The sequence below is a fragment of the Mustela erminea genome, chromosome 14 (genome assembly GCF_009829155.1).
Source record: "Mustela erminea isolate mMusErm1 chromosome 14, mMusErm1.Pri, whole genome shotgun sequence".
In the NCBI taxonomy this organism is placed as follows: Eukaryota; Metazoa; Chordata; class Mammalia; order Carnivora; family Mustelidae; genus Mustela; species Mustela erminea.
The window spans coordinates 39,345,715-39,360,227 of NC_045627.1; the positions used below are offsets into that span (position 1 = coordinate 39,345,715).

The following is a 14,513-nucleotide window of genomic DNA, read 5'->3' on the forward strand; positions in this document are numbered from 1 at the left end:
GTTCCTGAGTTTTGTCAATTTTGGTGTTTTCAAATAACCAGTGTGTTACTTGTTTCATTGATCTTTCCCTATTGTTTTTCATTTTATTCCTTTCTGCTTTTATCTTTACTATGTTCTTCCTTCTGTTTGATTTTGTTCTTCTTTTTCTAAATCCTTGAGATGACAGGTTATTGATTTGAGGCTTTTCCTTTTTTTAATGTATGCATTTATTATTCTAATTTTCTCAGCAGTTCTTTAGCTATGTCCCACAAATTTTGTTACCTTGTACTTTTATTTTCATTCAGTTCACTTTTTTTTTTTTTTTTTTTTTTTTACTTCCCTTGAGACTTCCTCTTTGACCCATGGATTACTTTAGTGTGTCTTTTTGTTTTCAGGTGTTTAGAGAGTTTCCTGTTTTTTATTATTGATTTCTAGCTTGATACTGTTGTCAGAGAATACATTATTTTAATTCATTCAAATGTGTTGAGGTTGTTTATAACCCAGAATATGGTTTTGATATGTGGTCTGTGGCCTTTTGAAAAGAATGCATATTCTGCTACTGTTGGGTGTTCAATAAATATTTATTAGATATTGTAGGTTGGTGGGTATTGTTGAGGTTTCCTATATCCCTGATGATTTTCTATCTAGGTATTCTACAAATTGAAAGAGGGGTGTTTATGTCCCCAACTATAATTGTGGATTTGTCTATTCACTCTTTCAGTTTAATCAGTTTTGCTTCACATATTTTGCAGCTGTTGTTTGGTGCATGTATATATTTAGTATTACTATGTCTTCTTGATGGGTTGTCTCTTTTATCATTACATAATGAACTTCTTTGTCTCTGGTTATTTTTTTTGCCTAATCTATTTTATCTGATGCTAATACAGTCACTTCCACTTATTTGATGAATGTGTACAAATGTATCTTTCTCTATCCCTCTATTCTTTTACATAGCTGAATACAGAGTTATATTTCGAGCTTCTTGTAGACAGCATATAGTTAGGTTGTGTGTGTGTTTTTTTTAACTATTCTGCAACCTCTTGTCTCTTGTTATATTTAATGTAATTGTTAATATGTTAGCGTTTAAGTCTGCTGGGGTTGTTTGTCCTCTCTTTTTCAATTGTCTTCTGCTTTCCTGTGGACTGCAAGAACATTCTTGAGAATTCCATTTTAATATATCTATAATACATCTATATTATATAGATACTATATAGATAATATATAGTATCTATATAATATCCATATATATTATATAGATAATACATATTATATCTTTAATATATCTATAATACTTTTAAGAGTATCTATTTGTATACCTTTTTTAGTTATTGCTCTAGGTACTGCATTTTATATACATTACTTATTACAGCCTATTACAGGTGTCATCATTTCAGTAGTTGAAGTACCGAAACTACCTCCCTTTATGTGCCTTTACCTTTCCTGTTTATAACTGCCTAAAATGTTTTTTCAATATTCCTGTAGAACTGCATCAGACAGTGTTATACCTTTTTTCAAGCATCAAACACAATTCAGAAAACTCAAAGGGAAGGAAAACTTACTTTATTCACCCCAATTTTTATTTTCCACACTCTTTCTTCCCTCCTGGTGTTACTAGGTTCTTTATTATTTCTGTTCTGTTGGGAAAAATTCCTTCCGTCATTCTTTCAGGGTATTCTTTCAGACTTTGTTTTCTTTAATATGAGAATGTCTTAATTTCCCCTTCGCATCTTTTCTCCAGGTATTGGATTCTGGGTGACAGTTCTTTTTATCACCTTGAAAATACTATGCCATTCCCTTTGGACCTCCATGGTTTCTGATGACAAACTGATAACATTCTAAATGTTTTCCTTTGCTTTCAGATTTTGTTCTGTCTTCAGTTTTTAGAAGTTTAATTATGATGTTTCTTAATATGGATTTCTTTGGGTTATCCTACTGGGAGTTTGATCAGCTTTTGAATCTGTAGGTGTATGTCTCTTGCCAAATTTGGTGAGTTTTTAGGCTTTCACTTCTTTGAATATTGTTTTAGCCCCTCCCTTCTTCTCCTGAGACTCTGATGACACCAATAGATCTTTTGTCATAGTACTACAGGCCTCTGAGACTTTGTTCACATTTTTTTCCTTAGTCTATTTCTTTTATATTATTCAGATTGGGTATTGCTGTTGTTCTATCTTCCAATTCACTGATCCTTTCCTGTCTCCTCCATTCTGCTGTTGAGACCATTTGCTGAGCTTTTTTTAAGAGGTATTGTATTTTTCTGATCTAAAATTTCCATTATCTTCTGTTTCTAAGACCTTCAATTTCTCTGCTGAGTCTATTTTGCATGTCTTCAATTGTTCACTGATCCATTATTTTAAAAATCTTTTAAAAATCTTTGTCTAAGAATTCTCATATGTTATCTTAGTGTTAGTTAGCATCTACTGATTTTCTTTTAAAATCCAGTTTGCAATGAATCATTGAACACTACATAAAAAACTAATGGTGTACTATATGTTGGCTAACTGAGTATAATAAAAAAATTTAAATAAAATGCTAATATAGTCAAAGAAAATAAAATTCAGTTTGATATCTTCAGGTTCTTGGTATGATGAGTGATTTTCATGTAATCTTGGACTTTTTGTATGTTATGAAACTCTGGACCTTAAACCATCTGTTTTAGCTGGATTTTTTTTTTTTTAACACTGCTCCAACAGAGGAAGGAGAGGGGGATTTCCCCATTGTCCCCCACTATTAACTCCACTTAGCCTCTATTGATACCTAGGGGGGCGGGGAGACAGTTCCTCATTACTGATGACAAGGAGTGAGAGTCTGGTTCCTCACTTCTTTTCCAGTGATAGCACAGTGGGTGTAGACTCAGTACCACTAGGTGAGTCTCAACCCTACTTTAGGCTTCCTCTGATACCACTCCGGTGGACAGTAGATGGCATCTTGTTACTGCCAGACTGGGGCAGAAATCCAGGCTCCCCATGTGGTCTCCATTAAAACCTGATGGTAAGAGAGAGGGTTCATGACCAGACAGCACAGAAGCCCTGTCTTCCATCTGGTATTCTTGACCACCACCCAGCTGGGGCCCTAATTTCAGCTTTGCAAGAATACAAGTCTAAGTCCTCCATTCTGCTTGATTTTGAGTGGGGTCACATTTTTTTGTTTGTGGTGTCTGGCTGGTGCAGAGTAGTTACTGAGTTTCTTGTCTTGCAAGGCTGCCCATTTTCTGGTCTTTGGTTAGAGTAGAGGTCTCTCTCTCTCTTTTTTCTTTCTTTCTTTTTTTTTTTTGGTCTGCACTCATTCATGTTTCCAGGTTGCTGGTTTCTTCAGCATCAAGTCTGGGATATACAAGGCAAAAATAAAACCCAGGCAGCTCACCATACGTCATTCCTCATGTCTCATGTTTCCTTCTTCTTTCCACTTTTCAGAGTTCCTCATGTTTGTTTTACATAAAAAGCCTGAGGTTTGCAGTTGTACTTAGTGAAAGGAATAGGGGAACGTATATATATCCAGAGATTCTACTTTATTAATTTTTTTAAAGTAGGCTCCACGCCCAGCATAGAGCCAGACATGGGGCTTGAACTCGTGGCCCTGAGATCAAGACCTAAGCTGAGATCAAAGGTTGGATCCTTAACGGACTGAGCAACCCAGGCTCCCCCCAGAGGTTTTATTTTAAATCCTTTTTGATTGCTAATGACTGCACTTGAGAACATAAATGTATTTCTAAGTATTACTTTAGCTTTTCCCCACAAGTTTGATATTTGGTGTTTTACTATTGTTTGATTCTAAATGCTTTATAGTTTTTCTTATGATTTTTTTCTTTGTCCCATGAATCGACATAAGTGTGCCTTAAAATTTCCAAATGGATTCTTTTTTTTATGTTTTTGTTACAGGTTTCTAATTTTGCTGACTTGTATTTAGATCAGAAAACTAAGTGTGTGTGCCATTGCTTCTTTGTTATATGGCAGGACTTCTTTTATTGTCTAGTATTTGGTCAGTTTCTATTGTATAAATGTTCCTTGTGTGTATTAAGAAAATATATGTTATTTAATGATTGGCATAACCCTATCATTATTACTTATTAGGAAAGACTTTTTTCATCTATTCAATGGCTAGATACATATGACGGGGCATGGATTTTTTTTCTTTTCTAGTCCATTCTTTTTGAGAGTCTTGGCTTGTGGTAAAGGGATTGGTCTCAGTCTCAACTCCCATCTATAGCAGCCCAAGTTCTCTGTTTGTCTAAGACCTAAGCCCCTAGATTGTCTAAAACCTAGCCCCTTAGCTTGTCTAAAACCTAAGCCCCTAGATTCTGGAGTAATGCCCTTTCCCCCCACACCACCACACACCAATACCAATTGTTCAAGAGCTGCGGGTTTCAGTTTCTGCTTTGCTTCTGGAACAAAAAGCTGGCCCTCTCTTTCTCATGGGTTCAATGACACGTTTAAAACAATGCTCCTCTTCTGCCTTTCCAAACTAAAATGTCAGGGAGGAAGGCAATTAGGACATTGACTCCCCTTATTTGGGGTTGGGAGTGACAGAGAGGCACAAAGCAAAGACGAAAGAAGTAGAAGAGAGTGATCAGATAGTGTGGATCAGATGGAGGCCTCCATGGGTGACTGATTACCAAGTAGGCCAGAGGTATAAATCACTTTTCTGGAGTAGTGCTTCCCAGCAGTCACCAGAGACTTGTTCCTACATGCAGCTTCCCCCCAGGATCCTTCCCTGGCAATCATGAATTTAGTAGTCTAGGGTAGGGCTCTGAGGACTATTTTCTCCCAGAGTCTCAGGTGACTTTTATGAAAAAAAAAGTTTAGAATGCAATGCTCTAGAATACTGTATGATTCCCAGGACCCACTTCTCTGGGTCTGGGATCTTGGAATCTGGTTTTTGGCAGGTGCCAGAGGAGATGTGTCACTAAAAAAATAACAAAACAAAAATTAAGAGTATAGATTAAAACAAAAGCCTTAGACTAGTATATAGGTGTAAGAACAAAGTTTGTCAGAGATAATACTGTGTTCTTAGAAACTGTAAAAGTTCATTCATTCATTGAGCAAACACTTTTTGAGACCTTTTATGTCCCAGATATTTCTAGGCACTAGAAATTCTGAAATAAAATACAGACCTGAATTTCAATAAAAAGTGTACAGAAGTACTGTATACAGAATTACAGACAGGGTTGCCAAGCAAAATACAAGATGCCCAGTTAAATCTGAATTTCAGATAACCAATGAATAATTTTTTAGTATATACATTTCTTACTTTTTTTCCCCCTAAATCTGGCAACCCTAGATATAGGAATATTTAGGAAAAGCTCCCAACCCAGCTTAGGAGATAAGGGCTGCAAATTTCAGTCAAATGTCAAAAGGGCTTTGATACAAACTGATTAAAATTAGCAGGCCATGAAGACCGATGCTAAAAGCAGGTAGGACTGAAACCATACCATGTTATTCCCAGGTGGAAAAGTAAGCTGTGTTCATTTGTCCTCCCAAACAGCTACTAAATATCTCAGAATATCCTTATAACATACTCAACATAATTAATACCTTTAGTACCACAAGGACTTACAGAACACAGGTTTGTGGGCAAGGTCATCTAAAGTAATTCCTCCTTCAGGACTGTATTCAAAACTGCTCGTGAAGTTGTATTTTGCAGTTCCTTCTGGAGAAACTGTAACTTTTGCAGAGTCTCCCAAAATCACTTGATTGAATTCTGCACGAATAAAAGTAACTGGAGTATCTCCTTTAAAACCTTTCTGTTGACAGAAAGAGACTTTACAATTATACTCATATAGAGAATTTTCCTACATATCTGGCAAATCATTTTGGCTTGAACTAAATAGCATTTTCCATGTTTTCCTAACAAGCTATATCACAAATAGAAAAGGGATAGGTAGAAAGTCATTAAACAAAACTAGTTGTAGATAACTGTAAAATTCTATTTAAATGCTATTATGTAGGGAGTTTTTAAAAATAACTTTCATGTTTATATGATTATAAAAGTATATTGTGAAACATTGTAAATAGTAAGAAAAGCACACAGGAAAACAAATTACCTATAATCTCACTCTAACATGCAAGCACCAGTAACATTTTAGAATATATTTTCTAGTCTTCCCTATGAATATATATATATGTGTGTGTAAAAATACACACATACACTTATAGATACATCTCTTATATAACCTTTTAAAACAAATAGAGATCATTCATTACATCCTGTTTTGGAATGAGCTATTTTACTTCATAACAGTGAATAAATACTTTGCCATTTCATTATTCCTGTAATTTTTAAGCTACATCATATTGTAGTTTTATTATTTAAATTAACCAAGTGAAATTAATCACAAAAGAAACTCTGGAAGAATTCAGATCTTTTTCAGAAGAAAAGACCCGCTGTCTAAAAAACAAAAATCACTTCTTGTTTCGCCCATTAAATGTAGTACTCAAATTCCCAGGTATTTTACACACATAGTGATGTGAACTTCTGATTATATAGTCTAACAAAAAGGAAAACTGAGAAAGAAATGCCACTGCAATGTTAAGACCAGCAGGTCTGGTGTTATAGGAGGGTGCAAAAGCATTCTTCCTGTTGGTGCTTCCAATACATCTTCAGGCAACCTGCAGACAGATGTTTGACAGGGAAACCTGAACTCAAAGGCAAATATACTTTCAAGAAAAATGAATAAACTAAGAACTTCTCTAATTTCCAAAAATAAATTTACCAAGTCATATCCATCTGTCACTGTGATCTGCACAGGTCTGCCTGTTGATGACACCTGTTCCATAGCAGCACTTGGGCAAAGTCCCTCTGGTCTTCTTTGGTCTCTGTAAATACAATGAATCAAGCTGTCCCCTCAAGTACCATAGCTGCAGAAGTACCCACATTACAATACATAACCAATACTAGGGAGAACCTAGGAAAATGCCATAGCTAGTCCAGCACTTTTTTTGTACCCTTTCCAAACTTTGCTGCTAAATAGTGCTTTACAGAGCTGGTCATAAGAAGGATTCCATCAGTTAGTGCTAACATGATCTTTACACATATAATTAACTCATCAAGCACAAATCATTCCAAGAAAAAGAGGGTAGGAATGCCATCTCCCTTACTTCCCAACCCCAGCCTCCATCTTTCATGGTATTCTTTGATAGGCTTCTTTTATTAACGTACAAAGCGCTCCCCTCAAAGGTTAATCTCTCACTTTTACAAAAATATAACAGGAAAGAAACAACCACAAAGAATAATGGTTAGTCCACCACCAAAAGTTCTGACATATATCTTATTAAGTCAGAGATATTGTCTAATTATTTTACAACATTAATGACACAATTTCAACAATAAATTAGATATATTTAAGAAATATTTTCTGCCTCAATTCAAAATGGAACTTATGGCAATTCAAACGTTTACTGAGGACACACTATGCTACATCTATCTAGGACTGGTGGTATAAAAAAGAAGGCAATACTTTGCTGTCCCCAGGCTTTATTCTACCTCTTCTCAGGTACTCCCTCTTTCAGTCATCCAAATACCTCAGATCACTGTACAACACCCTGTCTCCAGGCTCATTCTGGGCCTAAGTGACCCTGACAATTTTTTTTTTTTATCAAATTCACATTAGAAATGATCTTTTACATTACTCCCCTTTCCTTTTCAATACTACCACATGAATTAGACCTTCACTAGCCTGACCCTGGACAAAAGTCTAATTTCTATGAGCCTCGGTTTGACCTTCTGTAATAAAAATAATATAAACTTCTCATGTTTCACATTTGGTGTGAATATCCACTAAAATAGTAAAACTGCTTAATCTATGATGTAGGCACATATGGTGTTATTAATGTGCACTGCTTTTCCTGAATGCACAGTTTCTCCAGGACAAGTAATCTCTCACTCACATTTACAGTCCCTGAGTGCCCGGCACTAACCCTTGTCTTAGCAGCATATTTATTGTGTAATGAATGCAAGAAATCTGGCTGGTTACTAACGGTCAGGGCAGTCAGGCTGGGGGTGGGGGGGATAGGGGCGGCGGCTCCTGTTGCCCCCAAGAGGCATTCATTTCTTGCCATGTTACTCCTAAGAAAATGCAAGGGAGGGGCACCTAGCTGGTTCAGCTGGTGGAGCATGAGACTGTTGCTTTCCCGGTTGTGAGTTCGAGACCCACGTTGAGTGCACAGATTAAAAACAAAATTTTTAAAAACAAAAGAAAATGCAAGAGAACAGTCACATCAGAAACAGGTTTGATGAAGGACAGGATGGACGGCGTGTCATCTGGGGACAGAGGTGCAGTGTGGACCTACTGCGTGGTATCTGGGGCAAAGCGGAAGGGGGGTTTAAGCCCGGCTTCAAATGGGAGACCTGAGAGGTTGGCAGTAGCTTCCGCGCCAAGCCAGGTGGGGGGTGTTTAGGTCCATACCAGAGTGCCCTGTGTTCGGAGGCGGCCTTGCGTTTCCAACCGGCTGCAGCTGAAGAGACTGAGAGAACGGGGTGTGGCCACAGGACCACGGTAGAGAGGCCGGAAGTAGAGGGTTTTCTGGGGAGTGATACAGCTGTCTAACCTGAGGCGGCCGCAAATGTATTTACGCGCAACTATGGCAACTACTAATTACCTCTCGCGAGAATTTAGTTCCGGCAATCACCACAAGTTTATCACAAGACTCGCGATAAAGTTTTCGGGGAAGGCAACGGCTGTTGGGAGGTTTCTGCGCCTGCGCTCTGGAAACAGCGCTTGAGCGACAGCCTCCCTCCCCGAGTCACTTCGTCCAAGGTACAACTTTGCCTTGGCATACGCCTAAAGTTTTCCAAGTTTCGATTTTGTTTTCTCGACCCTTTTCTTTCAGTATCCCTACGTAAACCGGGATTTTTGAAAACCGGTCATTTAAGTCTTTCTCCATGAAAAATGCAGGTTAACAGTATTTTCAGTGATCCTCTATGCTAAATGAAATAAGTCAAAGATAAATACCCTATGATTTCAGTCATATATGGAATTTAAGAAACGTAAAAGATGAACATAGGGTATTAAACAAAAGCAAACCATAAAACAGACTCTTAACTGTAGAAAAACACACTGAAGGTTGCTGGATGGGAGTGGGGCGGGGAGGTGGAGGAGAGAGATAGGTTATGGTGATGGGTATTAAGAAGTACACATTTTGGATTGAGCACTGCATGTGATTAATCACTAAATCCTAAACCTGACACTAACATTACACTGTTAACTGGAATTTAAATAAAAACTTGGAAGAAAAAAAAATTTAAAAGTGAGCGTTTGATATACTGTTGGTGAGTTTGCAAAACAGTCAAAACTGTTGCAAAACACTTCTAGTGCTCAATACTTATACAACATACAATAAACAGACTTGAAGTATATGATATTAATCCCAAATTTTAATACATTTCAAACTCAACAGTAGAGTTCTGGAACAGTAAAATACAGTAGCAAAAACATGGAAACAATCCAAGTGCCCCTCAATGGAAGAGTGAATAAGCTGATCTATAGTCACAAATAGCATATTACACAGCAGTCTAAATTAACTACAGCTACTACATGGATGAACTTTAGCAATATACATATCTGCAAATGTTGCAATGTTAAGAGCCAGCTTAAAGAGATTCCCACTGGCCAAATCAGAGACAATGTGGGCATCAAAATAAACTGATAATGGATTACAATCCATTGAGTAAAATAGGAATCTACAGGTTCACATTGATATAAGGAAAGAGAAAGGAAAACTAACAATTCCAATCCAATAAGGCAGAGGAAATAATGGGAATAGAGAATTACCATTTGACACCCACCATAGAAGTGGATGATTCAGGTAGGAGTCTCCAGTGGATGCTAAAGTTGGTGGGAGGCGGTTTGAGGAGAAGATGGTATTGGCATGATTTTGGAATACTAATCAGTTACAAAGAAGAAATGGTGAAATGAAGAAACCAACAAGATCATGTGATTAAGTTAACCACCAGGGTTGGGAGGAGTCTACATTACATGCCTCCTGTTGAGACTCACTGGGAAAAATAAAGCATCATTTTGTGGTATTCCTACCATCAGAGGGACTAGGCTGTAGGCCACCCTATTGAAAGTATGTGTTGTACTTTTTAAAACTGTCAAAGACATAGGGGCACCTGGGTGGCTCAGTGGGTTAAGCCACTGCTTTCGGCTCAGGTCATGATCCCAGGGTCCTCGGATCGAGCCCCGCAGCATCGGGCTCTCTGCTCAGCAGGGAGCCTGCTTCCACCTCTCTGCCTACTTGTGATCTCTGCCTGTCAAATAAATAAATAAAATCTTTAAAAAAAAAAAAAAAACCAAAACTGTCAAAGACATAAAAGATGTGGAACTGTTCCAAATTAAAGGACTTTTGGATATGAAGGACATGAAGATACATGACAGCTAAAGGCAAAATGTATTCCTGGATAGTATTTTGGTCCAGAAAAGAAGAGAGACACTATTGGGACAGTGAGCAAAATTTGTACTGCCTCAGTGGATTTAATGGTAGTTTACCAAAATTGCTTTTCTGATATGGAAGGTTTGCTTTTATGTAGGAGACTGTCCCTGTTCAGAAAATATGCAAGAGTGTTTAGGAATCATGGAATATCACATCTGTAGTTTCCTCTGTCGACCCTCAAAATGTCTAGAAAAAGACTAATAATAAAGAATATATGCATATATGCATGCACGCATGCATACACACACAGTGAGCAATTAAGCAATAAAATGTTAACTATATGAGAACCTGGGTGAAAGTGACATTGAAATTCTTTGCACTGTTTTGGCAACTTTTCTGTACATTTACAATTATTTCAATACACACAGACACATACCACTCTCCATGGAAACATCTGAAGATATAGAATTACCAGAGCCAAATTTTAAAAATAAATTTTATTTCTGCTGTAAACATTAAAATTATAAAAATTAAGAAAAGATCTCTTAAAGGTTGTGGTGTTATAATAAAAAAAAAATTAGACCTATGGAACTATTAAGTAAGGCATTTCTCTCTGGATTTCTTCCCAGGTGAGGGCTATGAATGAATTTGCATTGAGCTAGCCATCCTACCCTGCGCATGAAATACTTTATGTAATAAGTGAGGCTTATTAAGTCTTCACTAGGGAACTGGATCACTCATGATACCTAGGCATGAAAGTTAAGTACAGGTGTCACTTCCTTAAACATAATTAATCACTGTCAATAAAAAATGATAGTGTAGAGCGCCTGAGGGCAAACCCTTTTGTTCTAGTTCTTTCATTCTCCTGGAATGCTTAACAGTGGCCACTCTCAATTTCCTTAGTCCTTACAAGGAAAGGCATTCAAAAAAATTTTTTTGACTGGTTTAAAATCTCAACTTCCTAAGGAAACATGGAAAAGACGCTCTTCAGTGCTACAGAAAATACAATAGTACTGAGAATCAGAATTTAATCATCTACATATACAAACAAGTTTGGAGGCCAAAAAAAGCTGTTAATATTTAACTCTTTAGTTTTGGTTTCAAAGACCTCCACTAAATGACTCATATCCCAATAACTCTTTTCTCATTACTCCAAGAGACTCATTTCTAAATAGCTAATATGTAATTTCCAGTCAATTTATTTCTGATAGCATCCAATAATACAATCAAATGTATTGCTCACCCTCAAATTGATTTAGTCAAAGCAATCAACATCCCAGATTTTTTTTTTTGCAGAAATTGACAAAGCTGATTTTAAAATTCATATGGAAATTCAAGAGAGCCAGAATGGCAAACAATATTGAAAAGAACATAGTTGGAGGACTCACACTTCCCAATTTCTAACTTACTACAAAGTTACTTTATCAAGTAATTAAGTACAGCTTAATCAAGGCATAAGGATAAATGTATAGACAAATGGAATGGAATTGAGAACTCAGAAATAAAACTGTTTATGGACAGTGATTTCTGGCAAGAGTGCTTGGACCACTCAACGGGGCAGAATATAGTCTTTTCAACAAATGATGGTTGGAAAACCATATATCCAAATCCAAAAGAAAGAAGTTGGACATCTATCTCACCATATGTAAAAATGAACTAAAAATGTCAAAGACCTAAATATAAGAACTAAAACCATAAAAATGTTAGAAGACAATATGGGTAAATCATGTTACCCTTTCATTAGACAATGGTTTCATTAGACAGTGAAAGCACAAGTGACCAAAGAAGAAAAAATTGGACTTCATCAGAATTTCAAACTTTTGTGCATCAAAGGACACCATCAAGAACGTAAAAAAGGGGCACCTGGCTGGCTCAGTTGGTGGAGGATGCAACTCTTGATCTTGGGGTTGTGAGTTTGAACCCCATGTTGGGTGTAGATTACTTTAAAAAAAAAAAAAGTTAAAAAAAGAAAAAGAGTAAAAAGGCTATCCACAGCACAGGAGAAAAATATTTGTAAATCTATATTGAGTGGATATATAATTTTTGGTGTATTGTTTTTCCATCTTAAAAAACTTCAGATTAGGAAGAGACTACCTCCTCCCAGGTAAACCCATTCATTGAGCTGGCAAAAGTTCCAGCAAGGAGCATGGCTTTGATATGCAAACCAACCAAGCCAGAGCCATACCTTCTATAATCAGGCCCTCACCCCAGGGGGCAATTTTTCTCTGCCTTCATTATCCCGTGGCCAGGTATGAGGACATTAAAAGATCACTCATGTAGCCCAAATGCTACAAAATTACTCCAACTAGCCAATACTTACCTGTTTACCCTGTCCTGCTACCCCTTTCCAGAAACCCCAATAAAAGTCATGGTCTAAGCATTCCCCTCCGCCTCCTGACCACCCTGGTGTCTTTCGTCTATGGCCCTGTATGTGGCAGTGCCTCTTGTCTCCAGGATTTTTGAATATAATAGTTTTCCTGAGCCTCTCCTCAGTCTCCTCTAGTGGCTGCACCTAAACTGACCATTTCATAAAAGAACAGAGTACAAAATCATGTAAGTTTCTACCCTACAGAATATATAAATAACCCTTACACCTCAACAATTTTAAAATGGGCAAAGTATTAAAAAAAATGGACAAAGTATTAGAAGCCATTTTTCCAAAGATGATAATCCAAATGGCCAATAAGCACAAGAAAATAGTCATTATGGAAATGCACATCAAAGCCACAAGGGGAGGTCACTTCACATCCACTAGGATGGCTATAATTAGACAGATAATGATAGTGTTGGGTTAAGACAAAGAGAAATTGGAAGGTGGGTTCACTGCTGGTAGGACTGTAAAATGGTGCAGCTGTTTTGGAAAACATTTTGGCAGATCTCCAAAAAGTTAAACATAAAGATACTATGTGATCCAGCAATTCCACTCCTAGTTCTAAAGCCAAGAGAACTGAAAACACATGTCCACACAAAAATTTGTACATAAATGTTCACAGCTGCATTATTCATAAGACTCAAAAGGTGAAAACAACCCAAATGTCCATCAACTGATGCATGGACCAAAAAAAAAAAAAAAAAAAAAAATGTCCTTACAGTGGATTATTCGGCCATGAAACAGAATGAAATATTTACCCACACTACAAGCAGATGAACCTTAAAAACAGTATGCTAACTGAAAGAAGCCAGACACAAAGGGCCACATACTGAATGATTCCATTCATATGAAAAGCCCAAAATAGGCAAATCCATATAAACAAAGTGAGCTGGTGATTGCCAAGGGCTGGACAGGAGGAGAGGGAATGAGGAGTGACTACTGGTAGGTCTCAAGTTTCTTTTTAGATGATGAAAGTGTTCAAAATTGATTATGGTGATGACTGCACAAATTTGTGAATATGCTAAAAACCACTGAAGTGTACACTTTAAAATGGTGAATGGTATATAAATTATATCTCAATTTTCAGCAAGTTTAAAAATATATTGCTCCTATCTTTTCTTTCCTTAATACCTTACCCCCCTTCTCGTATTTACCAAATTCAATCACTGTTACTTTTTCAACATCTACATCAAAACTGAACTTTTTCAATGAAACTATTTCAAAGTAATTAACATACACCTTAACTCATTATCCTTCTACCCGGGTATCTTGCCTTCACAACTGTACAGAGAGAGGTCTATCTCCCTTAGAATAAGGTTGTATCTTATACCACCTTATATACCCCTTGGTATTTACACAAAAACAATATTCATTGAACTACAATTGATATTTACTGTTCTTCTCAATTCTTAGTACACTCACTCACCAATTCTGTATTAAATTTCTGCTTTGTGCTGGGGAGCTTCATACATAGAATAGGGTTCTCATCCTCAACAGAACTTACCTAACATTTACAGGGTTTTTTGTATCTTAATTTTTGTTTAGAATCCCCAGTATATTACAAATCTTTCTTGGTATTTCTCCTGACTACCTATTATAATGCTCAGTATACTCAATTAGTAATTGCACGGTAGTGGGGATAAGCCAATGGGTTTTGTAATCATCCTGCTATACCACTGAGTGAGCTCCTGAACTACTCCAAGGAGCTAGGACCCAATTTTCCCAGAGATACTATAAGCTTCATTCACTAATTGAGCCCCTCCTATTTGTCAAGCTTCACTTTCTTGAATCATGACTAA

The 14,513-nt window shown here is 36.9% G+C and overlaps 1 protein-coding gene across 7 annotated transcripts in view; it reads right to left on the reverse strand.

The window, feature by feature from the left end:
- CFAP70 (cilia and flagella associated protein 70) overlaps positions 1 to 8,616 on the reverse strand; it is a 108,700-nt gene extending 100,084 nt beyond the window's left edge. For 2 of the 7 annotated variants that reach the window (XM_032312520.1, XM_032312521.1), the window contains exons 1-3: positions 8,378 to 8,616; positions 6,686 to 6,788; positions 5,530 to 5,716 (exon numbers count right to left, since the gene is read on the reverse strand). In XM_032312520.1, the coding sequence (XP_032168411.1) occupies positions 5,530 to 5,716; positions 6,686 to 6,748 (250 nt within the window). In that variant the 5' untranslated portion in view covers positions 6,749 to 6,788; positions 8,378 to 8,616. Of the gene's footprint in view, positions 1 to 5,529; positions 5,717 to 6,685; positions 6,789 to 8,377 lie in introns of those variants that run through there. The other 5 variants (XM_032312518.1, XM_032312517.1, XM_032312522.1 and 2 more) reach the window with 5 other exon arrangements.
- Between the last annotated feature and the right edge of the window lie 5,897 nt (positions 8,617 to 14,513).